At 44.5% G+C, this 27,791-nt stretch overlaps 1 protein-coding gene across 5 annotated transcripts in view; it reads left to right on the top strand.

The window, feature by feature from the left end:
* The first annotated feature begins 572 nt into the window (after positions 1-572).
* Positions 573-27,791, top strand: part of LOC113589941 (sodium/potassium/calcium exchanger 2-like) — a 42,175-nt gene continuing 14,956 nt past the window's right edge. For 3 of the 5 annotated variants that reach the window (XM_035529982.1, XM_035529979.1, XM_035529978.1), the window contains exons 1-5: positions 573-614; positions 1,980-2,945; positions 16,001-16,039; positions 26,200-26,308; positions 26,955-26,969. In XM_035529982.1, coding sequence (XP_035385875.1) covers positions 2,112-2,945; positions 16,001-16,039; positions 26,200-26,308; positions 26,955-26,969 — 997 coding nt within the window. In that variant the 5' untranslated portion in view covers positions 573-614; positions 1,980-2,111. The remainder of the gene's footprint in view (positions 615-1,979; positions 2,946-16,000; positions 16,040-26,199; positions 26,309-26,954; positions 26,970-27,791) is intronic. The other 2 variants (XM_035529981.1, XM_035529980.1) reach the window with 1 other exon arrangement.

Here is a 27,791-nt window from a genome sequence, read left to right as displayed (position 1 = left end):
TGTTTCGCTGGAACTGGGGTGATAAACCTTAACTTTACTTGCCCAAAAACACCATTTGCACAGCTGACGTTCTGTCCCCCTCCATTCAGAAACAAAACCAAACTTCTGCTACTAACATTCCTGACTCAGTGCATCCGTTTATAACCATATGAGAGAGAGAGAGAGAGAGAGAGAGAGAGAGAGAGAGAGAGAGAGAGAGAGAGAGAGAGAGAGAGAGAAGGAAGGATGGATGTTTTAAGTGTTTAAGAACAGCTCATGGAAAAAGGTGGACAAACAGACCACAAGGTGGTATTCAACAGAACAGAGCACCCGGTCTCCTCGTTGTAGGAGAGTTTTTGAAGAAAGCATCCTTGATGGCAGCATGAACATCAACATAAACCACCCGAGCATCGTACCCACACCTCCAACAGCTTCTGCAACTGGGAGGAGTGGGTCTGCAGCCCAGCCTCACGGAGCTCCGCCCCATGCACCGTCATCGTCATCGTCACCGTCACCGACACGCTCGAGCCAGAGCGAGAGGGCACGAGTTCGGACGCACACGGGCTCCCGACGTGCTGCTGCTGCTGTTGCTGCTGCTGCTGCTCGCGCCTGCGTTTGCTCTGCCTCCAATAGATGTGAGTAGAGACGTGCGCGAGTCTGGCTCGGTTCTGCCCGTCCTGGCACGCTCCGGTGGCGTGCCCGCTGATGCGTCTTCTGATGCGTCTTCTGCTTTCTCAAATGTTGGCATTTGTTCTGCGCGTTTCGGGCGAGCGCGGATCTGCTGGTAGTTTCAGTGTCCGTTAAAAGGACGCGAGCACCGTGAGCTCTCGGGCTGATTCTCGGTGCTGTTCCGGTGCAGGTGTGACAACCATGATGTGGAGCGCGCAAGCACATCTCAGATCGCAGGTGTGAGGGGAATGTTGTCTGTGCGGAGCTTTGACTCGAGGCTTTGGGGAACCAGTCCATGAAGTGTTTTCTGAAACTGTCCGGCTGACTAATTGTACGGATCCTAAAACGCCACGCGTCGCTTAACCGATCCGTCCACGGGCGGATGGCCAGCTATCCCGTTACAGGACCGATGGACGGCACGTTCGCGTCAGGCTTCCATTCAAATAGTGCTTCGTTATGTTCTCTCTCTCTCTCTCTCTCTCTCTCTCACTCTCTCTACGCTAACAGGGAGCAGGGCTGCGTTTCGGGGATTTAGTGGGTCGTGCGCTTAGATAGACGCTTCTCAGATAAAGTGCCGGAGTTCCGCGAGCCTCGCTGTGCTGAAATGGTGCTGGTAGCTGTGTGTAGTTGTATAGTTTAATTCTGTGCTGTCGCATCCAGTTCCTCCAGGCCTCTTTTTTTAACATGACTTGACATTTAGGAATAACTGACATGCGGGAGCGCTGTTAACCAGTTAAGTGACGCAAATGGGGCTTGTTTAACGGACAGTAAACTGCGTGCGACGTGGCTCCTGCTTCTGATAATCTGGTGCTGTGTCTCTTTGGGGGGAAAATGCAAATCTCGTTTCTTCTCCGCGGAGCGCAGTAACCTAATGCCTAATGTAAACCCTAATAATAGCGCGCGCCCAACAGTCTCTACAGTAACACGAGGAGCTGACGCGCCCCCGCGCCCTGGAAACACCTGTCTGCTCCTCCACCTGAACGGGGATGCAGAATCTCGCAGTGCTGCACGCCAGTTCTCACACCGTCGCGCATCGCTGAATCTGACGTATTCAATCCCCTCAGTCCCGGAAGACGGCGGTTTTGACATTGCATCCTTTCATAGTGACCTTGAGCGTGCACACACAGCTGAGCACTGAGCGCCAGAGCAGACAGCACCAGGAGACTTCCCCCTGGTTCTCAGCAGGCCGAGACACTCTCCCTTCTGTCTGCCTCTCTCGCACTCGCATTTAAATCTATATGTGTGTGCGCGCCTGTGCGTGCTGAGTTGGCCGCTCATGTGTTGTAGAGGTAGGGCATGGCGGTAACCTTGATGTTGCTGTTATCGTCCAGGCTACTATGAGAAAACCACTGGTGCGCTGAGGGACGTCTGGATTCAGCCGGTTTCCTGGGAGGCAGCATGTGTGGCGTGTGAAAGTCCCACCTGGCGTGCCTGTGACACAGTGTCTAGCCGAGCCATCCGCCATGGGTCTGGGGTGCCACTTGGACCCGGAGCGCCGGATGTGGGAACGCCGGGTGCTGGAACGTCGGCGAGTCCGGTGCGCGCGGAGAAAGCTGCACCCGACGCGGGTGCTCACACTCCTCCTCGGCCTCCTGGCAGTAAGTTCCCTTCCCTTCTCTCTACGTGCCTTCTTCTCATGGGGTTCTGCCTCTCAGTGGGAGGGGCTACAGGGTCCCGCCCCTCACAGGACACTGCTGTCAGCGGCAGAGGCCAATGAGAGCCACGGGGAGTACCCCGAGGACCTGTTCTCCCTGGAGGAGAGACGCCGGGGCGCCGTGGCGCTGCACATGATTGGCATGCTCTACATGTTCATCGCGCTCGCCATCGTCTGCGACGAGTTCTTCGTCCCTGCCCTCACCGTCATCATCGAGAAGCTGGCCATCTCCGACGACGTGGCCGGCGCCACCTTCATGGCCGCCGGAGGCTCCGCCCCCGAGCTGTTCACCTCCGTGATCGGCGTGTTCATCTCCCACAGCAACGTGGGCATCGGCACCATCGTGGGCTCGGCCGTCTTCAACATCCTGTTCGTGATCGGCATGTGCGCCGTCTTCTCCAAGGAGATCCTCAACCTGACATGGTGGCCGCTCTTCCGAGACGTCTCCTTCTACATCCTGGACCTGGTTATGCTGATCGTCTTCTTCCTGGACAACCACATCAGCTACGGCGAGAGCATTGCGCTGCTGTTAGCCTACGCCACCTACGTGCTCTTCATGAAGTACAACAGCCACGTGGAGACGCTCGTCAAGGGCTTGCTGAACCGTAACCAGGTAGTGGAGGTTGTGGAGCCCCAGCCCAAGGTGAGCCCCACTCCACCCCTCCTCCCAACCACCGTACACACACCTGTACCTCCACCTCAGGCAGCTGGTAGGACAGGGGCGAGGAGATCTGCACTGGCAGTGTACTGCAGCTTTACTTCTGCCACAGTACGTGTGCCTGCGATTCAAAAACACAAGTTGCACACCGAAGAGTTGACCCTCCATGTTGCCTGGCAACAGGTAGCAATTTGTTTAGTGGGCTAGGCGGCACTACTTGCACTCAAACGTGCACACACACACACACACACACACACACACACACACACACACACACACACACATTCTCATCGCTCATTTCAGTAGTTGTGCACAGATTAAATACTTTATCCACCTGCACATTGTCTTGTGGTAAGATGCACCCGTATAAGCTGTAGGAATCCTCCGTGTACCGTGTCCTGTAGTCCTGTTTGTTTCTGACATTTTGAGAGTTCTCAGAGGCCTCAGTTCAGAGTTCAGAATGCCTATTTTACCCAGCCATGTCAGAATAAGGTTGTTCCCGGATCAGCTTTTGCCTAATCGTGTCCTCATTCTAAGTCTGGAGGCCCAGAAGTGACTCCAGAATTGCATTCTGAAGTGCATCATGCATACATGTCTGAGTGTTTACCAGCGTACTTGAAATAGCATCCTGTCAAAACCCTAAATACACCGGTCCATCTATGTACAGCTATTTGCTACTAAAGTACATTTTCATCTTACACTTGGGATTGTTTCATGTATACATGTGTCTTCAGTGTGTGTCAGTGTGTGCATGTGCCTGTATGTGTGTGTCTTGAGTGTGTGTGTGTGTTTCAATGACTTACTTCCATTTACATCTATATTTACAGCACGATGCTATGGCGGTTTTTTTTTTTCCCCGCAGAAGCGACCTCAATAAATGTTTAGTCGTCTCTGTGTAAGTAGATTCCTCGCGCAAATGCATTAGGAAACTAAGATTCCATTATGTTTAGAACCTGTCAGAGAGAATATACACAAGGAAAATACACACAAGGAAAATACACACAAGTAATGAGAGAGAAATGTTTCATGGGGGACACTGATTCAGTGCTTGGGCCATGAGATACAGAGATTGGTGAGATCGGGGCTTGCAGATAGGAGGGAGCAGGTCCATTTTTGGCTTTGTAGGCAAGTGTCAGGGTTTTATATCCTGTGTGTGTGTGTGTGTGTGTGTGTGTGTGTGTATGTGTGTGTGAGAGAGAGAGAGAGAGAGAGAGAGAGTGTGTGTGTGTGTGTGTGTGTGTGTGTGTGTGTGTGTGTGTGAGAGAGAGAGAGAGATTCAGGTCTGATATTTGTGTACTAGGAGTCAGAGTCCGGTCTGATATTTGTTAGGTGGTACATGTTCAGCTTTTGGAAATGATGTCTGCCTGGTTTATCCAAATATGTTGTTGTTGTGTAGTAAATTACCATGCACTTACTGAATCCATCACACCACTCTCTGTCTGTAAGCTGTATGGAACGTTTTGGTGTTGCTCAGCCCTTAGGAAGGATGGTTTTCTGGACGTCCCTGTAAGACCTTCTAAACTTTTGTGAGAGCTGAGGAAGTATTACAGTTGGCGTCAGAGGTATTGCTTAGGGTTAGAGTTAGAGTTAGGGTCAGGGTAGAGTTAGAGTTAGAGTTGGGGTCAGGTTAGAGTTAGAGTTAGAGTTGGGGTCAGGGTAGAGTTAGAGTTAGAGTTGGGGTCAGGTTAGAGTTAGAGTTAGAGTTGGGGTCAGGGTAGAGTTAGAGTTAGAGTTGGGGTCAGGTTAGAGTTAGAGTTAGAGTTGGGGTCAGGTTAGAGTTAGAGTTAGAGTTGGGGTCAGGTTAGAGTTAGAGTTAGAGTTAGGGTCAGGGTAGAGTTAGAGTTAGAGTTAGGGTCAGGGTAGAGTTAGAGTTAGAGTTGGGGTCAGGTTAGGGTTAGAGTTAGAGTTAGGGTCAGGGTAGAGTTAGAGTTAGAGTTGGGGTCAGGTTAGAGTTAGAGTTAGAGTTGGGGTCAGGGTAGAGTTAGAGTTAGAGTTGGGGTCAGGTTAGAGTTAGAGTTAGAGTTGGGGTCAGGTTAGAGTTAGAGTTAGAGTTGGGGTCAGGTTAGAGTTAGAGTTAGAGTTGGGGTCAGGTTAGGGTTAGAGTTAGAGTTGGGGTCAGGTTAGAGTTAGAGTTAGAGTTGGGGTCAGGTTAGGGTTAGAGTTAGAGTTGGGGTCAGGTTAGGGTTAGAGTTAGAGTTGGGGTCAAGTTAGGGTTAGAGTTGGGATCATGTTACGGTTAGAGTTAGAGTTGAGGTCAGGTTAGGGTTTGAGTTGGGATCATGTTACGGTTAGAGTTAGAGTTGGGGTCAGGTTAGGGTTAGAGTTAGAGTTGGGGTCAGGTTAGGGTTAGAGTTAGAGTTGGGGTCAGGTTAGGGTTAGAGTTAGAGTTGGGGTCAGGTTAGGGTTAGAGTTAGAGTTGGGGTCAGGTTAGGGTTAGAGTTGGGATCATGTTACGGTTAGAGTTAGAGTTGGGGTCAGGTTAGGGTTAGAGTTGGGGTTGGAGTCAGGTTAGGGTTAGCGTTAGAGTTGGGGTCAGGTTAGGGTTAGAGTTGGGGTTGGGGTCAGGTTAGGGTTAGCGTTAGAGTTGGGATCATGTTACGGTTAGAGTTAGAGTTGAGGTCAGGTTAGGGTTTGAGTTGGGATCATGTTACGGTTAGAGTTAGAGTTGGGGTCAGGTTAGGGTTAGAGTTAGAGTTGGGGTCAGGTTAGGGTTAGAGTTAGAGTTGGGGTCAGGTTAGGGTTAGAGTTAGAGTTGGGGTCAGGTTAGGGTTAGAGTTGGGGTTGGGGTCAGGTTAGGGTTAGCGTTAGAGTTGGGGTCAGGTTAGGGTTAGAGTTGGGATCATGTTACGGTTAGAGTTAGAGTTGAGGTCAGGTTAGGGTTTGAGTTGGGATCATGTTACGGTTAGAGTTAGAGTTGGGGTCAGGTTAGGGTTAGAGTTGGGATCAGGTTAGGGTTAGAGTTAGAGTTGGGATCATGTTATGGTTAGAGTTAGAGTTGGGGTCAGGTTAGGGTTAGAGTTAGAGTTGGGGTCAGGTTAGGGTTAGAGTTGGGATCATGTTACGGTTAGAGTTAGAGTTGGGGTCAGGTTAGGGTTAGAGTTAGAGTTGGGGTCAGGTTAGGGTTAGAGTTGGGGTTGGGGTCAGGTTAGGGTTAGCGTTAGAGTTGGGGTCAGGTTAGGGTTAGAGTTGGGATCATGTAACGGTTAGAGTTAGAGTTGAGGTCAGGTTAGGGTTTGAGTTGGGATCATGTTGCGGTTAGAGTTAGAGTTGGGGTCAGGTTAGGGTTAGAGTTAGAGTTGGGGTCAGGTTAGGGTTAGAGTTAGAGTTGGGGTCAGGTTAGGGTTAGAGTTGGGATCATGTTACGGTTAGAGTTAGAGTTGGGGTCAGGTTAGGGTTAGTGTTAGAGTTGGGGTCAGGTTAGGGTTAGCGTTAGAGTTGGGGTCAGGTTAGGGTTTGAGTTGGAATCATGTTACAGTTAGAGTTGGGATCAGGTTAGGGTTAGAGTTAGAGTTGGGGTCAGATTATGGTTAGAGTTAGAGTTGGGGTCAGGTTAGGGTTAGAGTTGGGATCATGTTACGGTTAGAGTTGGGGTTGGGGTCAGGTTAGGGTTAGGATTAGACATGGGGTCAGGTTAGGGTTAGAGTTGGAATCATGTTACGGTTAGAGTTAGAGTTGGGGTCAGGTTAGGGTTAGAGTTGGGATCATGTTACGTTTAGAGTTAGAGTTGAGGTCAGGTTAGAGTTAGAGTTGGGATCATGTTACGGTTAGAGTTAGAGTTGGGGTCAGGTTAGGGTTAGAGTTAGAGTTGGGGTCAGGTTAGGGTTAGGATTAGACATGGGGTCAGGTTAGGGTTAGAGTTGGAATCATGTTACGGTTAGAGTTAGAGTTGGGGTCAGGTTAGGGTTAGAGTTGGGATCATGTTACGTTTAGAGTTAGAGTTGAGGTCAGGTTAGAGTTAGAGTTGGGATCATGTTACGGTTAGAGTTAGAGTTGGGGTCAGGTTAGGGTTATAGTTAGAGTTGGGGTCAGGTTAGGGTTAGAGTTAGAGTTGGGGTCAGGTTAGGGTTAGAGTTAGAGTTGGGGTCAGGTTAGGGTTAGAGTTGGGGTTGGGGTCAGGTTAGGGTCAGCGTTAGAGTTGGGATCAGGTTAGGGTTAGAGTTGGGATCATGTTACGGTTAGAGTTAGAGTTGGGGTCAGGTTAGGGTTAGAGTTGGGATCATGTTATGGTTAGAGTTGGGGTTGGGGTCAGGTTAGGGTTAGGATTAGACATGGGGTCAGGTTAGGGTTAGAGTTGGGGTTGGGGTCAGGTTAGGGTTAGTGTTAGAGTTGGGGTCAGGTTAGGGTTAGGATTAGACTTTGAGTCAGGTTAGGGTTAGAGTTATTATGATAAGGGATGAACAATTCTGGTCAATTTCTGATCAATAAGCAGTTTTGGTGCTGTGTAAATTGTGTAAATTCTGTGTATTCCTGGTCCATATAATCTTATATCTATCAGTCACACGTTTTTCATGTTCCTACTGGAAAAGAATCCGTAGAAAGAATGCAGTAGCTGTTCCTCTTTATTTACCTACTATTGATAAGATTCTTGTTATAATTTATATAATTACAAGAACAATAATGTAGAAATAATAGTCTTTGGACTGCATTCTTTCTACATCATAATTTCAGAATAGATTAATAGTGAATAGTTTGATTATACTAGATAGACAGAATGAGGAGCCGAGTGCACGCAGACGAAGCGCATGAGACATCTTGTCGAGGGTAACGTGAATGTGTGTCATGCGTTGGTGGGACTTTGGGGCACATGTCCTCAGCAGAGCTTTTCACACACGTGACCTGTGACCCCAGTAATATCAGCAGCTAAGGAGAAACAAATCCTTCATTCTGTTTAAAAAGCCCTCGGAGATATTGAGAGTAGACCACAGGATGACTGCTGATACCATCTGGCTCGACGGCGTGGTGACACAGATTTGGGTGGTGAGATGGTATGCGTTTACCAAGTGCAGCAGGTCGCAACCAGCGGCACAGTGCGGTTAGAACAGCCCACCCCAAACCCCCTCGAGAGTCAGTGGTCCTGTGGGCACAAATGCACCAGCTAGAAAGTTCCTTAACACTGTGCAGCCTTCTGTGGTGTGCCTACAAGGCAGGTGTTTGTAGGAGGGTTTTACGTGGGTTCCCTCATAGCTGCCTCAGCTGCGGGTTAAACCTCATCTAACAGCCTCGGGAAACGCTCTGGAAATGCATAATGAACCTTTAGAACCTTCTAGAACAATGGTTGACTCCAGCTCCTGGTTCACGGTGTGTGCGTGTGTGTGACTATATTGTCCCCACAATGACACGCTTTGTAGGCATTTAGCTGATTCTCCTGCTGAAAACAAAACACAAAATGCAGCCTTCACTGTATTTGTTGTGTTGTTTATTGAAGCTAAATAAAGGGGTAGCGTTACTGAGACTAGTATTATTAGAATTAAAGTTACTGAGATTAATATTAGAGTTATGGAGATTAATATTAGTTAGATTTACTGAGACTAATACTAGTCTCAGTAACTCTAATATTAGAGTTAGACTTACTGGGACTAATGTTAGATGTACTGAAACTAATATTACTCTTACCGAGACTAGTATTAGAGTTAGACTTAGTGACACCAATATTAGTTGGACTTACTGAGTCTAGTGTTAGAGTTACTGAGATTAATGTTAAGGTTAGAGACAGACATAATGGTATTTATCTGCATTGATCAAAGAGAAAACACCATTGAGATAGAAGTGTGAGTGTGTGAGTGAGTGTGTGAGTGAGAGTGTGAGAGAGTGTGTGAGTGAGTGAGTGTGTGGGTGTGTGAGTATGTGAGTGTGTGTGTGTGAGTGAGTGTGTGAGTGAGTGTGTGAGTGAGTGTGTGAGTGAGAGAGTGTGTGAGTGAGTGTGTGAGTGAGTGTGTGGGTGTATGAGTATGTGAGTGTGTGTGTGTGCGTGTGAGTGTGTGCGAGTGAGTGAGTGAGTGTGTGTGTGTGAGTGTGTGTGTGTGTGTGTGTGTAACTGGTAGAGTAAATTTGTGTATGACTGATCTGCTACACTTTGCCGAACCAGAGGAAGGATGTTTTTACCACGGTTCCGATTATCCGATTCTTCCTAAGATCGGATGGATATGAGTTATGAAGTTATGAACTGGGAAAGCTGGGAAGCTTTAACTAAATAAGAATTCATGAAATGTATACATAGACCACGAGAGAGACTTAAAATAGAAGCAGCGAGGTAACCAGCACACCCCACTCTCATTGTACTGACTCATATGTGTGAGGCTGTGCTGGGGAAACACTTGGCTTCAAGCCGTGTTTCTCTGCGAGATGCTGCGCTCAAGACCAGAAGCCTGGAAATCTCAAATGACCTCAAGAGAAAGAGGGAAGGATGGTGAAAGAGGGGACGATGAAGGGAGAGAGGACGTTCAGGACACATCAGTGGAAAGGAATACTTTGTTATTATTGTTGTTCAGAAGAGGGGGTTATACATGCTAATTATGTGTGTGTGTGTGTGTGTGTGTGTGTGTGTGTGTGTGTGTGTATACGTGTCTCCGGACATTTGGACTGCGTAGTACCTCGTCCTCGAGTCCATGTTGCGCTGCATGATTCTCCATGAGAGATTTTTGAGCAGATATTGCTGTGACTTGACCTCATCAGACAGTCTGATTCTGTAGATATATTGCTACTTCCTCTATATCTAGTTATCGTGACAGTCAGGAAAAAGCACTACTCATAATCTGTATTAATCTGCAGTAATCTAGTAATATCTAGATGTAAGGATTTCACTTCCTTTTACCTGGAATATTCATAGAAGTGTCTGAGCCTCCTCGTCATTCTGCAGGAGACAGTCTTCTAGCCCCTGTCTTCTGTCTGTCGTATACTGTCATAAATACTGCTTTTGACAGGCTCCTGTGCTGTACCTATAATTGATCTCATTTATCATTTTTCTGAACATTTCCCAGGAAAATGATTGTTATATTTGCTATGTTGGCGTACCTTTAACATGCAAAGAGTCCTGACAAAAATGGTGAAGTGGTGACGTGTGTGTTTGGACGTGTGGTGACGTGTGTGTTTGGACGTGTGGTAACGTGTGTGTTTGGACGTGTGGTGAATTGTGTGTGAGTGTACCACATTACCAGAGTAGCAGAGTATGTGCTCTTCCTTGTATTGTAATGTTACAGTAACTTGCTAAAAAAAATAGCTGGCAAACAAAATAGAAAAAAAATGCTGCCTTCTTAAATGTTACATGTCTCAGAGGCCACTGCGGGTTCATCCTGGAGACAGTGAGATGTTTCATTCACTGATTTTGTGCTTATGAGGTTTAAATACTTGTCTATCCATTAGACTTTAAGGTGTTTTAGTGGTTAACAGGCTTTCAGTGGAAACAAACTCTTTGTGTGTGTGTGTGTGTGTGTGCATGGGCGTGTGTGTGTTTCAGTGGCTGTGCTCCTCTCCATCATGAGGTCTGAATGATGAATGTGATTGTGAACTTTGGGCTGATCTGGGGGGTTTAAACCCTCAAACTCCACTAAAAGTTGTACATCTCTGAACATTCACAGTTACCCCAAAGTAAAGGATGGACATGTATGATTTTGGCTACTACACACTGTTCACCAAATGATGTAAATTGCACATGGATTACACACAAAATGCTCGGTCTTCACGCTGCAGGTGAGATCTTCTTTACATGTCCTATGTGTGTGTGTATTTGTGTGTGCCTGTGTGCATCTGTATGCCTGCATCTTTGTGTGCATATGAATCGTTTTGGATGTCTCTACATCTTTGTGTGTTTGCATATGAATAATTTTGTGTGCGCGCGTGTGTGCATGTGTGTGTGTGCACGTGTGCGTGCATGCACGTGTGTGTGCGTGCGTGCCTGTGTGTGTGCGCGTCTTGGTTTGATTCCAAGCAGTAAGGTCGGCTGCAAGGTGAGGACAGTACGGAGGAGAGAGAGAGCGAGAGAGAGAGAGAGAGAGAGAGAGAAATTTGAAGCCTAATCAATATGAGCTATTTTAAAAGATAAGTGAATTAGCTAATGTAGTAGACACTGTACAAGCAATTCACCAAGGACATGGCTGGCTTTCCCTTACAGAGGCATGATGTGATCTGTGTGTGTGTGTGTGTGTGTGTTGTGTAGAAATCCTTTTGTAACTCTAGTACTTGCTCTGCAGTCCATAAGTAATTGGCCAGTGACACGTTTTTGTTGTTTTGAAAACAGAGTATAAATCTGTACACATTTATCTGGTACATTTATTTATCTGAGACACGTTTATCTGGTATATTGTTATGAACCAAGAATGTGTTGGTGAACTTGACCAAAAAAACACCCAAATACTGAAAGGCCAAGTCACCGGTCACTAAAGGTCTTTCAACAAGCCTAAATCATTCTTAGCAAGGTGACTTCATGTGAGATGAATATCAATGTGGACCAGGGTAATGTGAAATGTGAAACATGGCAGGATAAATGGACTACTCACTAAACGTAGCACACCAGTTCATCTCTGAAACATGGTTTCGTTACCCTGCTCACTGCAGACATTAGGAGGGAAGACACCCAGTGTCTGCTGATGTCTGTGACCCTACAGTCTGCGCTCTACGGCCGCAAGTGCAGCACAGGTTTGTGTCTGTGATGTGCCGTGATTGGCCTGTATTATTTTCACACATTGGGTTGCAGAACCCTCACAGCACTGAAGTTCACATTTTGTAACCATATTAGTTATGCAAAGATATAGGCTATAAATGTTCTAAATTACACCTCTTTATTTATAGTTATATGTATTATGTACTATATATTTGCAGTTATATGTAAACGTGTGTGTGTGTGTGTGTGTGAGAGAGAGAGAGAGAGAGAGAGAGAGAGAGAGAGAGAGAGAGAGAGAGAGAGAGAGAGAGAGAGAGAGAACTCGTGTGGCCATGTGAATAAATGTGATATTTTGCAGTTCTAGCTTAAGCACAGTGACTGTTACTGATCTCTGATTTGATCTCTGTCAGGTCTGATTGCAGTCAGGTTCAGTAATGAGCTAAGTGACAGCCTAATTATCCAAATGTCTGAATTCTCTGAGTGAAAATGTCCTGCAGATTGGAGTCATGAAACTGCCAGTTCACCACTTGGTTGGCCCTTGAGTCATTTCCAGGGTGACCCTGACACACACACACACACACACACGCAAACACACACACGCAAACACACACACACTCACACACACACACACACACACACTCACACAAACACGGCAAACACTCACACACACACACACACACACACACACGCACGCATGCATGCACACACACTCACACGCACGCACGCACACACACACGCGCACACACACACGCGCACACACACACAAACACACTCACACACACACACATGCACGCACGCACAAGTAAACTGTGAGAGCTGAGAGTGCACAGCTTTTTTGGGTATACATGTTTGAGCACGACAGGATCCAGCCACTTGTGTCTACAGCATTTGTCATCTCATGCAGCCCATTAATTTGTATTGTAATCAGACAGAACAGAGGTCTTCTGCCTGTTGGTTTGTGCGGTAATCAGACAAAGCAGAGGTCTTCTGCCTGTTGGTTTGTGCGGTAATCAGACAAAGCAGAGGTCTGCTGCCTGTTGGTTTGTGCGGTAATCAGGCAGAGCAGAGGTCTGCTGCCTGTTGGTTTGTGCGGTAATCAGACAAAGTAGAGGTCTGCTGCCTGTTGGTTTGTGCGGTAATCAGGCAGAGCAGAGGTCTTCTGCCTGTTGGTTTGTGCGGTAATCAGACAAAGCAGAGGTCTTCTGCCTGTTGGTTTGTGCGGTAATCAGGCAGAGCAGAGGTCTTCTGCCTGTTGGTTTGTGCGGTAATCAGACAAAGCAGAGGTCTGCTGCCTGTTGGTTTGTGCGGTAATCAGGCAGAGCAGAGGTCTTCTGCCTGTTGGTTTGTGCGGTAATCAGACAAAGCAGAGGTCTGCTGCCTGTTGGTTTGTGCGGTAATCAGACAGAGCAGAGGTCTGCTGCCTGTTGGTTTGTGCGGTAATCAGACAGAGCAGAGGTCTGCTGCCTGTTGGTTTGTGCGGTAATCAGACAGAGCAGAGGTCTTCTGCCTGTTGGTTTGTGCGGTAATCAGACAAAGCAGAGGTCTGCTGCCTGTTGGTTTGTGCGGTAATCAGGCAGAGCAGAGGTCTGCTGCCTGTTGGTTTGTGCGGTAATCAGACAGAGCAGAGGTCTGCTGCCTGTTGGTTTGTGTGGTTTGTGTCTGATTACTTCTCCCACTGTCCACTGCTGTAAAGAAGAGAGCAGCTGCATTAAACACTAAGAGTTCTCTAAGTGTGAGAAGCAAAATAATGCTTGTTCAAAATTAGTTATACAAAACTGAAAGAAATGCAGTGAATTGAAGTCATCTGTTGTACTTCCTGAGACTAGAATTAAAAAAAAAAAAAGTATTATTCTACAATAATCCCTACAGTAGCCAATTAAATGTCAGAATGAAAAATATTTGTTTTTATTTTTCCTCCCAGGTGTGGTCTCTTCTGACCTCTGGCTTTTAGGATCGTTATGTGCAGAGGTCATTTTCACTGCCTCCTGCTGATGTGTTTGTAGCTCAGTAATTAGTTATTCTTCAGGAAAATCAGCTCACTAATTAGCAAGTTGCTTGATTTGTTGTTTGCCAATGAGACACACGTGATTTCCCCCCGAACACTGTGTTTTCAGGGGCCGTCAGATGCGGAAATCAAAGAGCTGTTTTCTGCTGAAGGGTCTTGTCAGCATTTAGCTGACAAGTGGTTAAGACTCTTAACCACTGAGCTACCAAATCATAGAGGTTAGATGTTAGGGAGGACTGTAGCTATGCTTCCTACATGTGCAGATCATCTTACTAAATCAGTCACCATTTTCTAAAATTTGGATGGGGGTTTTGTTCCTGAATTACTACATTAAAGATAAACAAATTTTGTCATCCTCTCCTGGACAGCTGAGGAGAGAATCTAATCCTACTGCATGCTGATTGTAGCTTTAAAACTTTCATCCACCTCCCCGCACGCTGACCGTAGCTTTAACAGCTCCACCTGCTCACTAGCCTGTGAATACGTATGCTGGAGCGTGTAGCGATTTTGCTGGGCGGTGCTATTTATAGCTGCTATTTTCCTACAGCATTGAGTGATTCATGTGCACATCGCACCCCCACCGTGGTACTGCAGCTCAATAAAGTCTTTGGGAAGCCACGGCATCGAGAGGTTGGGATTGATTTTAAAACCTGCTGGGAACGACCTTCCACCAGCTCCTGCTGGGGGCTAATGCGGCGTCGAGTGCTAATCTCGGATCGGACGCAATCTTTCTGTGGACTCTCCTGCCAAGCATTAGAGTTGAGACATGCAACAAACAAACAAACAAACAAAAAAACGCTCATAAATTAACCAGCAATGCAGCCTCATTAATATGGAGAATCGCTATGAGCAGTCAAATCCCAAATTTCCATGCATATCTCTGATTGGTCTGTCTGTGCCAACCCTGGAAGGTTGAACACAGCGCAGGGACAGCATGCTGTAACGCAGCCATATCAATCAAACCTGAATGTACAATACTATATGCAAATGAGAGGGTTACAGTGACAATGTTACAATGAGAGGGTTACAATGAGAGGGTTACAGTGACAATGTTACAATGAGAAAGTTACAGTGAGAGGGTTACAGTGACAATGTTACAATGAGAGAGTTACAGTGAGAGGGTTACAGTGACAATGTTACAATGAGAGAGTTACAGTGAGAGGGTTACAGTGAGACGGTTACAGTGACAATGTTACAATGAGAAAGTTACAGTGAGAGGGTTACAGTGACAATGTTACAATGAGAAAGTTACAGTGAGAGGGTTACAGTGACAAATGTTACATGGTTGGCAGAGAACCATGATAGATAAACTAGAAAGAATATTTAAGTTCAAGACACACACACACAATACAATCATTTGACAAACGCAAAAGTCTGCAGAGAGAAGAACGGCATTCTGGGTGTCCTCGCCATATTCCTTTTACGCTCGGTGACTGGCTCAGTCACGACAATCCAGTGGCAGACGCACTGTGTGGGGTAAATCGCCCAGTCTGGCAGAGTTCCAATGTGCCAATATATTATTATTTATCTCATATTGTGCATCCAAATCACACAGATTAGTGTGATTTGTTGCTGTTGTGCCGTCCGGTGTGGCCCGGAGGAGGATGGGGGGCCCCCTCTTGGGGTCTTGTTTCCTCTCAAGGTTTCTTCTTCATGCTTCTTCATGTTTTTCCTCACCACCACCACCCTTGGCTCGCTCACTGGGGGCTTGGACTCGGACATGTGTAAAGATGATTTGTAACAATGGCTGTTGTCAAAAGCGCTATATAAATAAATTTGTTTTAATTTGATACTTCCGTCCTCGGTACAAATTTTTCTACTTGTACACCACAGTCAAGGGAAATCCCTCTCTCTTAACATTACGGGATAGCAAATTTGTTAATTAGAGTTGCACAGCACTTTTTCATTGCTGTTACAGTTTTAATGCAATCTGCCTCTGCACTGTCCCGTTAGTCTGCGTCAGCTCCTCAAAAGCATGGTATCATTTTAAGAAGCAGGATACGAAGCTCTAATCCGGCTGCATCTGTATGAATAACTCTCAAATAGTCTTGTCTCTGGATTAACGGTGCCTGTCTCTGGATTATCGGTGCCTGTTTTGGAGTTAACCATGTTTAATAAGTTTAATAATAGAATAATAATAAAAGCTGTGAAGCTGCACTCATTTTGAACTGTAATGTAATGTAACTCTACACACCATGTAAACGACACACACACTCGCTAAAATCTTGGTCAGTCCCTGTTGTTCACTGTGCTGTACTTTCCTTCATTTGTTTACTTGTGTTTGTTTTGTGTTTATTTGTGTGATGGCATAGTGCACTAGCCAGCATTGGCGTGGCCCTATCTCACATTACCCGTCTCTCTCTCTCTCTCCCTCTCTCTCTCTCTCTCTCTCTCTCTCTCTCTCTCTCTCTCTCTCTGTTTTCCGTTAACTCTGTAAAGGTTAGTCCAGTGGATGCAGAGGATGAGAGCAAACCTTCGGTAGGTGCAGTCTACGTCCACGCCTATATCCATGTCCACATCCACGTATACATGTTTGTGATTGTTTGTTGTGCATCTTTTGAATGTCACGGAGGGGACATTTTCCTGGCTGAAGGTCATAATTCCGTCGTACGGCATGCTGGATCCCAGACACTAATTCATGTTATGAATATGACCTCTACCTCCCTGCCTTGACCCCAGACCCTGACTCATGACCTCTACCTCCCTGCCTTGACCCCAGACCCTGACTCATGACCTCCGAGTTCCTGCCTTTCATGCTTGCGGGGAGCAGCAATGCCTGGTGGTCATGTCATTGTATTACTTCATCATCATGAATAACTTTATTCATATTTTATTTATGTATCTGTACATCACAGTACTGGCTAAGCCCTCTCATGCATTACATGAGCAGATGTTCTCAGATCATTGGCAGGTTGGATCAGTGTTGGGTTCATATTGGTCTGTGGTGTGCAACCGACAGGGTGCTGGAGACAGCCCTACAGGGGTAGTAGGATACCCCCCAGGACAGTCATCCCACAGAGACAGCCCTACAGGGGTAGTAGGATACCCCCCAGGACAGTCATCCCACAGAGACAGCCCTACAGGGGTAGTGGGATACCCCCCAGGACAGTCATCCCACAGAGACAGCCCTACAGGGGTAGTAGGATACCCCCCAGGACAGTCATCCCACAGAGACAGCCCTACAGGGGTAGTAGGATACCCCCCAGGACAGTCATCCCACAGAGACAGCCCTACAGGGGTAGTAGGATACCCCCCAGGACAGTCATCCAACACGATCTCTGCTCCACAGTGTTTACATGGTGCTGAATTTGCACAAGAACACTAGTTGTATAAAAATAATTTGCGGTGATGGTGTTTATTCAGTCAGTAGGGAAGCAATCTGTTACCTTGCTTTCACTGTGGCGCTACGGCCTGGACCAACCTCAGTGGAACATGAGGAAAGAGGAATAGGGGTTTTTATATGTATGTATATGTTTATATATATATATATATATATATATATATATATATATATATATATATATATATATATATATGTATATATATGTGTGTGTGTGTGTGTATGTGTGTGTGTATGTGTGTGTGTGTGTGTGTGTGTGTGTGTGTGTGTGTGTGTGTGTGTGTTTAAATATCTTAAAACTGTAAATAATGCAAATGTCACTATTCTTACTGTTATACCATTACTCTTGTGGTCATATTTTGTTGACTCCTAAAAAGAGTCTGAAAAGGTTCACGAAGATTATGGGAAAACTGGGAATTTTTCTAAATTGGAATAATACTTGTATTTTGTGCAGATTATATGATGAGAGTGTAATCTGAATGAGGCAGCTCCGAGTGCTCCCATCTGCACGAGCCATAGAAAAACATGATAGAAGACTTCCAGTCATCCTTTTTTTTAACTTTATTTCAATTTAAAAGGCAACACCAATGAAACTAAAAAGTGTTTTCTTTTGACTGTTTATGACTGTAGACAAAGGAAATGTCTCTCCGCCAGAGAATATCTGAAGAGAAGCCTCTGGAACGCTTTAGGTTAAAGTCACGTGTTGTGAACTCAGCAAGACCAAGATGCACATCTTAAACTCACTGAACCTGCTGGATATAGATTGATTATTTAAATATAGATTGGAACTATTGAATGCTAAAGAATACTGACATTTTGGGCTGGAGTTCTGGGCAGCTGCTTTGCTGCACACGTCCAGAACTTCCTCTTATGCAGGCCCATGGAGGAAGAGTTGAAGAGGTTGAGGTTAAGTGCTGGGATTCTACTTGCTAGGGGGGAGGAGTTTCAGGTGTAGTCTTTCTCCCAAACTTGGTACGCGCTGAGGGCTCGAAGGCTGCAGTGTTTCTGTAAGCTGGTCCAGCCTAGTGGTTAACAGTAGTGCTGCCATGGGTGACCGGGATTCAAACCTTTGGCAAGACTTATAATGCTACACTTAGAAATAACTTCTGAAGTCTGGCTTTGATTCCGTGGGATTATCTCATCTCTTCCGATGTTGCTTCATGGAGGGTTTTTGTTCATGTGTTGCGTGTCCACAGTCAGTCTTATTGCTAGCTTTGCTCCTGGACTTTTTAGACAGCGGGGATGGAGTTTTGGTACCTAATTTTAAACCAAAGACTGTTCACACGGTAGGCAAAAGTGGCCCAAAAGTTCGTTAGGCTGTTTGTTCACCCAAAGGTCAACAAGGGGTCAAGAAGTAGCAGCCACTATCTCACACAAAGCTCACGTGACTCTGCAGCGGAGGCCAGCAACACAATCAGAAACAAGTAATCACCAGGTAAGTGCCTTCTAGTTCTGTTTTACAGAAACATCGACTCAAATGTTCGAAGTTGGTTACTCCAGGATCTGCCACTGATTTTGTCTGTCTTCCTTTCCTTGCAGTGTGAAATTACGACGAGTGTCCGGTTGGATGAATGTAAACATCCAATGAATTCTGACCTGGATGTTCAGACCGAGTTGCATTGCCATGTATCGGATACGTGTCGGATTTCCGTACCATATATGAAAGGGATCCGAATTGGAATTAAACATTTTCAAGCACTCTTTGCCCCTGTGTTTTCCTGCTCCACAAACACACACACACACACACACATGGTTTGGTCACTGTGAGCTAAGAGCTCTTTTATGAGCCCATCAGGAAGTCTTGCTCCTCACGGGTGCAAGGGCTTAGTTCAGGTTTTGGTGTATGAACAGAGGATGTTGCTTATGTCACTAAAGCAGTTGGTCTTGGCCTTTGTACTCTGTTATTCGTCCTAATCTTATTTCACCGAGTTTCGGCTCATCGAATTCATGGAAGCCCTGGAAGAACTACTGACATATCAAGAAGTGTGTTCCAAATAATCCTCTCATGTAGTTCAAGGTCCATGAAGGAAGATCATGAGTGCGTGTCAACCAAGGCACAGTTCTGAAGGAAGTTTAAACTTCCTCCAATCTTCTCTCATCTGGGAACAGTACCCAACATTTTTCTGGCCCAGGAGGAGCCAAGGACATGTTAATGAGTCTTTTTCAGAGAAGCACCAATACTGATCTACAAACTGATTTGAGAACACAGCCAGGTGTGTGATTCAATGACGTGTCCTGTTTTGAGAGATAAACCCCCTAAAAAAAAAGGATACTTGTGCACGACTTGGTGGCTTTGTGAGGGAAAGCCTTGTCCCCTAACAGTGAGGTTCCTGGTTCAAAACTGGCTTTGTCTATGTGTGAGTTGTTGGTATGTAAAAGTCTGTGTGTGGTTGCCTAGTACCTCTTCAGAGGTGAACAGAAAGCAGGTTTGCTTTGAAAAGCCCTAAAAAAAAGGGTTGATAGTTTTTAAAAGTGGCCTGCATATTTAAAAACTAAGTTAACACTTTTATTTTCTGGAGCATAACCCCTCCTGGGTATTGCTCCAGAAACCCAGGGGGGAGAGAGCCCAGATATTTTCCTCCCCCCTGCATATTTCTCTCCAGTCTATTCAGTGGCTTTATCCTGGAGCCCTGGCTGGGATTTGAACCAGCAACCTCCAACCAAAGGAGACTATGCTCATACTGCTGAGCTACAGGTACTCATACCAAGCTCCCCGTTTTCGGAATATTTTACTTTCAAAATCCTAGTTCTGAAACAACAGACAACTTTACTAGGCTGAGCCATGTCCAATGTCAAAGGCCCTGTCTTTAACCATCACACCTATGCTTCCTCTTAATATTACACTTGATTCCCTGCCATGAACTGCCAGTCATCACCATGGCTCATACAACCAGTGATACACGAAGCAAGCTAATCCAGGATATTAGTGTATATATACACGAATATATCACTATATTGCCAAAGATATTCACTCACCCATCCAAATCATTGAATTCAGGTGTTCCAATCACTTCCATGGCCACAGGTGTATAAATCCAAGGCATGCAGACTGCTTCTACAAACATTTGTGAAAGAATGGGTTGCTCTCGGGAACTCAGTAAATTCCAGCATGGTACTGTGACAGGATGCCACTTGTGCAACAAGTCCAGTTGTGAAATCTCCTCGCTACTTCCACAGTCAACTGTCAGTGGCATTATAACAAAGTGGAAGCGATTGGGAACGACAGCGACTCAGCCACGAGTTGGTAGGCCGCATAAAATGACAGAGCCAATCTCTACAAACCTCTAAACATGTGGCCTTCAGATTAGCTCAAGAACAGTGTGTAGAGAGCTTCATGGAATGGGTCTCCATGGCTGAGCAGATGCAACCAAGCCTTACATCAAAAGCACCAGTGCATAAAGCAAGGTCAATAAAGACATGGATGAGCGAGTTTGGTGTGGAGGAACTTGACTGGCCTACACAGAGTCCTGACCTCAACCCGACGGAACACCTTTGGGATGAATCAGTGCGGAGACTGCGAGACAGACCTTCTCGTCGCAACATCAGTGCCTGACCTCAGAAATGCGCTTCTGGAAGAATAGTCAAAGATTCCCATAAATTCCAAGTGTGGCTCTTGGCTTGCACACTGGGGGCTTGGACTTGGATGTTTGTAAAGCTGCTTTGTGCCAACATCTGTTGTAAAAAGTCTAAATATAAATACATTTGATTGACTGAGTGTATATTTGATGCCAGAAATAGCAAATTTAAATAAATGACACATGACCTGTACAATATGAATGCAGTGTATGAAGTTTAGAAACAAAAATACACACAATGGTGCTTTTTCTTTAGTTATATTTTTTGCGGCGGGCGGGGGGTTTGTTGTTGGGGTGCCATGTCAGAACCCGCTACAGCACCCCTACACCACAGGCCATCGTAACACACGTCAGTCCACTGAGCGGCCCCATATTAAGCGGTAGGCTTTCATGGTCGGACTGTGTTGCCTTCTCTCCGCCCTACTGGAGCGGAGCATTTTCACAGTATCCCAGATCCTCAAACAGACCGGAGTCATCTAGAGCTGCAACAATATTATTTCAGTAATCAAATATTCTACCCATTTCTCCTTCGATCGAGTGCCGTTACTTTATTAAAGAACAATAGTACATATAAAAAAGAGAATGTAAGACAGGTATCTTAAAATGAACAAGTAATGGGTTTCTTTTTTTTAGAAAAATGTACAATTTTCTTGCTTAAATTGCATGCAGTATTTGTTCTGGCAAAACAAATACTGCATGTAAGTGCCATAGTACATTCTGGGTTTTAAATACAACATTTTCTGAAATGTGAAAACAAACAAGTACATAAAAAATGGCCGTTTTATTTTTCACTTTTCATGTGCAGAACACCTGTTATATGAATAGTAAACACAATGGTAAATCGTATATGAATGGTAAATACAAAATAGTTTGGTTTACACACATAAAAATATATCTTAACCAGGTAAAACTAACTAATTTGCCATTTCTATATTCCTTAACCTTTACAGTGCCCTCAGAAGGCCTCCTCAGTATTTGTGTGAAAGCTGAAAAGGTTCTTGAAAACAGTAACTAGACTTCTCAGAACATAGCTGTTTATTTCCTCAGTCTACAAAAAGTGATTTCCTAACAGTATATTTGTTCAATAATTGAATCCCTTAATGTGTTCGAAATGTAATTTCATGTAACATAATATCCTCCAATCCAATTACTATAATTCTTACTGAATAGATCCAAAAATGTAAAATTCAAAGTCTGCCAATAAACACGACAAGAAATTGCTCCAGTACAGTTAAACAATTTCAAGTAGTTAACGAACTAGCCATGTTCTGTCCTCTGGGGTTAGGGTTAGTATGTCGGTATATCTGCTCTATACAACGTGACAGGCACATAAATGCTATCCTGACATCTGAACTCTGAGGGTCATTAGCTCTTTACTGACATTACTGAAACATACGAAATACAATCAGCAATACGTTTGCTATAGCGTACTGATATACACAGTTTGGGCACCAGTCCAACTGTTGTATGTAATCAAGTTATTTTGTCTTTTATCATAACCGTTTTTTATGCATTTGCTATATATCTAATCTCAGAAGTAACACAGTATCACATTTATCATGTAACCAACTAACATTTTATCCTTATATGACACAGTGCAGTGGTTAAGTGGTATCTCAATCAATTATATGCATCAAATGCCACAGAGAATAACACTATCAACTATATTGATCTGTGATTGCAGATAAGAATAAAATAAATTATACATACCAACAATGCTTTCAGAGACATGAGATGTATGCAAATACAACTGGATTAGCTCTGATACAATGAGCTATGAGTTAGGATATCTCACTCTCTGATTGCTACATACATGAATCAACTCCCTGCTACTGACACCCTGTGGTTCTTCAATGAATTATAACTAACCACAAAAAAACAAATTGCTTTCTTAAAAAATGGAACATTGTTTCTAAACTTGTATGTGACAGAACAAGCTACTTTGGCAGCTAGCCTTCCGTAAAAAAATAGCAGCAGCATGACTCCATGAACTCCTGAGTCATGAGCGAGCACCCTGCTGTGTCTCCTGTCTCAGCAGTGACGGCCCGAGCATGATGGTATGAACCGTTCAGACTCTGCGATTGAGTAAACATATTCATGTATTGCCTTCACCAGCACCAGCTGTACCTTACTGCACCTGAAGCTACTAGATTCTGGGAGCTTATTCCGTAGCCTCTCCATCGCTTGCTAATGATTCAAGAAAATACTTCAAAAAAGGAAGATACATCCTCGTTCTGGGCAAATTCCTTAAATGCCTTCACACGTTTTCTGCTGTACAATGTAAACCTAACCTTTCTCACGACATTGTGATGACTTATGTAATTTAGATGTGCTGGTATCATGTGTGATGCCTTTTCATCCTGAATAGGCATTTTTCCTCAATCCAGTGTCAAGTCAAGGCAAAAAGGACCTGAGACTGAGCTGTCCAGGTGTATTCAGGTGTGCAGACATGTTTTATCACTGTTCAGAACAGCAGGCAGCTCCAAAAGAGTAAAGGACTGAACATCCTCGATCACCAAACTAAAATCCAGACCTTTTTCCCTTATTCAGCTGCAGCTTTGCATTGTTGTGTTCAACCTTTGTGCCCAGGTCATCTGATTGGACTCCTTTTGCTTGACTTGTTTTACGCACTGCAATCACAGGTTGAGCTCCTTTGTCTGTGACACTGGTCTGTCAAGACTTTTATTCTTTTCGTAAAGCTTGGTGGCTGAAAAGCTAGCACAAGCCGACCATGATGTATGAAAAGCATCGGGCTTTAATGTTAACGTGCAATAATGACTATTCACTGCACGCAATACAAACCCAATGCACAATAAATGTTAGCAACCAGATCATGATTACAAACATACTTCTGTATCTTTGTAAATGTTTGTAAATTGTTTGTAGCTATAAATGTTATAGCTACATCGTTATAGTTTCTTTTCATTGTCACTGTTAATGTTTTATGCAATCTTTACTTTTGTTGCACTCAAACCGTAAAATTCACTCCGATTTTCACTCAAAAATTCTTTTCTGTTATTGTTAATCCTTATTTATAAATTACGTAACTGTTTAATTTACCTTCATTAAGTGGAAAGACAATATGTTTGCATAAATAACCAAAAAAGATGTTTTTAGCTAGTAACAGTAAGCATTAACATTAACGACAGTATTCTAAGGGCCTAATGTGATGGGACTTGACATCCTTGACATATATGGCTATTATAAGTATGGTACGTGGTTGTGTTTTTGATTCACGTATAGCAGTAGAAGACCTGACTGTCTCCACCATGTTTTAGACTTTGCTGTCCGTGTAACCTTGCGATTTCCAGCCAAAATTAGAAGACGCGTCTTGCAACGCATTTCAGAAAAATACGGTTTAGATGTGACACCTCACCCACGACTCAAACACCATTAACCACTGAATGGACGAGGGATCTCGCAAACGAGCATCTAAAAAAAAACACGCTGCCACAAATAACTCAAATTAAACCTAACATCCAGGGGAGCACCGCAGACATAACCATAAATCTCAAAACCTGTCCTGAAATACTTTAAGCTCTGTAAGTGTATATCATTAAAAAATAATAATCCTATTTACATATATAAAGTTCTCCAGGTGGTCGAGTTCTGAGAGCTTGAGGATCCTGTAACGTTCCGAGCACAAACAGGGATGGAGCTGAATGCAGGGGTCCATATACGCAATCCAGAATGCTAGCCAATCCAGAAAACAGTCAACGAAGCAACCAAAACAGACAGGCAACAGGCAAAGAGGGTAGTCCATAAACATAAGCAGACATCTGAACAACCAGGAGAGACACACAATGCTAAACAACGGCTCAGAAACATACCAAACGATGAAGTTTTTGTTTAAACACAAAGACTAACAAGATTCAGCTGAAAGCAATAACAAGTGTGCGGAACAGAATGAAACCAAAACAAAAAGGCACAGGTAAACAAAACCAGGAAATAAACAACTAGGAAGAGTTGCCATGGGAACCGCCATGCCAGGGGTAAACGTGACTGTATATTGCTCAAACTTTGCCCTGTCTTCCTATGTTTTGCTATTACTTTATTTCAACAATCTTCTTGGGTTGAAACATATTATACGTCTTCACCTTATGTTAAAAATAAGAAAACGTATGGCATTCGAATACTTGTTTGTTTGGCGTATTCCTATTGGTTAACTAATTGTTGTGTATATTAATAAGCGGGCAGGGCTGTGTTACACAAATTCAGAGGTGTTTTATTCCCTGTTCCACTGTACTGTCGGACTACGCAAGTGAAGTGGAACTGAGTTTCTACTAAAGGATGCCTGAGACCAGTTTGGCCTGTTTGATTTTGGCAGACGTTATACTGGAGTTGACTATTCCTGGCACCTTATGAACTTACAAACAAAGCAAGAACAGTTCTGACTGCTTTATCAAATCTGCCACCTGCGATGTTGTTTAAAATCAATACCAGAACCAGAGCTTCTGGTGTCCTGTTTCGATTAAGCCCAGAATCTGAAATGTCGGTATGATTAAATAATTACTGAGAACAGGACAAAGCATCCGGTTGTCTCTTCTGTATAATAAAAAGAGACAGGTCTCTGAAGGCACAGGTACACTGTGTACACTGCAGGTGTTCCTGTGTTACGTTGTGCTGACCTTACATTTACAATGACAGCATTGGGCAGACGCTCTTGTCCAGACTGACTTACAAAACGACTTCTCTCTGCCTTTATTTGTACGCTGCTCTGTGTGTGTCTAATCGAGTGAGTTTGAATGCCCCACAAAGCACTCCCGTTCCGCAAAGCACTGACTCACTAAACCCAGCTACTAACTTCAACTCCCCATAGTTTCTTGCTACCAAACACCATTAATTAATTAATTAATTAGTTAGTTAGTTAGTTAGTTAGAAAAAAATCAGGCACAATGATCACTTTTAGCACATCAAGTGCTAAAAGACGTATAGTGTGGGAGCTGATTGGGTGACCTTCTGATTGTGCAGGACTGTAGACACGAGGAAGGTCTGAGTGTAAATCTCTGAAGAGAAGACTGTAGATCTCTTAGGGGTTAACGTCACATACCGTAACACCAGCAAGAGCAAGACACGCCCACAAATGTAGCGAGTCACTGTAGCTATTTCATGTAGCTAGGGATCGTCGACCATGCCATCAGGGTAAGGCTGTTTTCCCTAAAACAAAGAGTCATTTTGTGGATAAAACAGTGAGGACGTTTTGAACTTTGGTAGCTATATTTGTAAAACGTTCAACAGGAACTGAAAACTACTAGACGCTTGCACACATACATAAATAAAAGTACAAGTGGGTGAGTAATAATGATAATAATAAAAATACTAGTGCGTTTGCCTGGTTCCGATACCTCGCTGCTGTGACTGCCAACCGTTGTTCGGCACAATTATTGTTACTTTGCTACGGGTCACAGCACTAAGGTGCACCAACGTGCACTAATCTTTCCATAACTGGTCCGTCCGTGACTGTGTGGCAACGAGCCAAGTAGAGGGCAGAGAAAGGGGCGGGGCCAACATGCTGCTGGTGTTGCTCTTTAAATTGTTTGCTCGCTCGTGATGTACATACCCACTGCATAACCCTGCCGGCTCATTGTTCTGACATGTTGCTATGGCGTTGAGTTGAAAGACGCAACCTGAAAGTAAAGCTGTTTTGCACAACTTTCAGCCCTTCCCTCTAAGGTCAAAGCCATGGTGCAGATTTGATTGACATGCCTCTTATCCTATTGTAGGCCAAGCCCCGGCTGCAGAGGGGGGGCAGCTCCGCCTCCCTGCACAACAGCCTCATGAGAAACAGCATCTTCCAGCTAATGATCCACACATTAGACCCACTTAGTGAAGGTAATGCACACACACACACACACACACACACGTATACACACACACACACACACAAAAATACACACACACACACACACACACACAAATACACACACACACAAATACACACACACACACACACACACACACACATAAAGATGCTAGTCTTTATAACCAGCCCTGCTTAAAAGGCCTTGCGTGTCAGCGTGATGCATAGATATACAGTATGAAGTCTTTTCTCGGTTAAAAACGCTTCCGACTGCTAAAAATAAACTTCTCAGCTCGCTGCCTGGAACAGATTCCATACAGAAACATTCTCCTGATCTGATTGCAGTTGTTGTCAGTTCTCAGGCCACTAAATCCAATGCAAAAAATTAGAGGTGTGTGTCCCGGTCGAGAGAGACTGTTAGCAACCCGTCTCTCCCACTCTGGTAGATACCACGACTGCTTTGCTCACACTTCACCCACTGGTACAGGAATTCTGCGGTGTGGTGGGAAAACCGCATTGCTCACGTCAGGCTCTGCTGGTCTCCCTCCACTGTGTTCGGGTGCTTCTCAGTCAACAGTCACAGTCACAGAGAACTGACTGTTGTACGCAGCTGTTTTCATCTTTCTCTCTCTTCCTGTTTCTCTCCATGTCTTCCTTTCTGTCTGTCTGTGTCCTCAGAATTTGCTGACTCTGGTGAGTGAGTTATCCTCTAAAGCCTCTCATCCCCACCTCCTGCACTCCACTGCTGTCTGTGCACTCAGACTCACTGAGACTCACGCACCCGTCTGTCCTCACCAGTGACCAACAATAACCACCTTCTCGCTCATTTTATTTTGTCTCAAATGTTTGTTTTTTAGCTTGTTTTTTGTTGATTTGTTTGTTATTTGTCTCCACTCCTTTAGTGTATTGCCTGCCAGGGTATTCCCAGATGTGTGTGTGTGTGATTGTGTGTGTGTGTGTGTGTGTGTGTGTGTGTGTGTGTGTGTGTGTGTGTGTGTGTGTAATGCCTCCTACTAGTCTTCCTCTTTGTCATGAGCCATTTTACTCAAGCTCGAGCTGGTACATTAGCATATATATATATATATGAGATTGATAGAGTTAATGAGATTAATGATAATGACAGATAATGTTAATGACAGGTAGTGTTAATGAGATTGGTGATAATGATAGTGTTACATGTTAATGACAGGTAATGATAATGACAGGTAGTGTTACTGAGATTAATGATAATGACAGGTGGTGTTAATGACAGGTAGTGTTAATGAGATTAATGATAATGACAGGTAGTGTTAATGAGATTGATGATAATGACAGATGGTGTTAATGGCAAGTAGTGCTAATGACAGGTTGTGTTAATGACAGGTGGTGTTAATTACAAGTAGTGTTAATGAGATTAATGGTAATGACATAGTGTTAATGACAGGTGGTGTTAATGACAGGTAGTGTTACTGAGATTAATGATAATGACAGGTGGTGTTAATGACAGGTAGTGTTAATGAGATTAATGGTAATGAC

Source organism: Electrophorus electricus, chromosome 9 (assembly GCF_013358815.1).
Source record: "Electrophorus electricus isolate fEleEle1 chromosome 9, fEleEle1.pri, whole genome shotgun sequence".
Classification (NCBI taxonomy): Eukaryota; Metazoa; Chordata; class Actinopteri; order Gymnotiformes; family Gymnotidae; genus Electrophorus; species Electrophorus electricus.
Note: the sequence above shows the minus strand (reverse complement) of the source record. Positions and strands in the feature narration are given on the sequence as shown.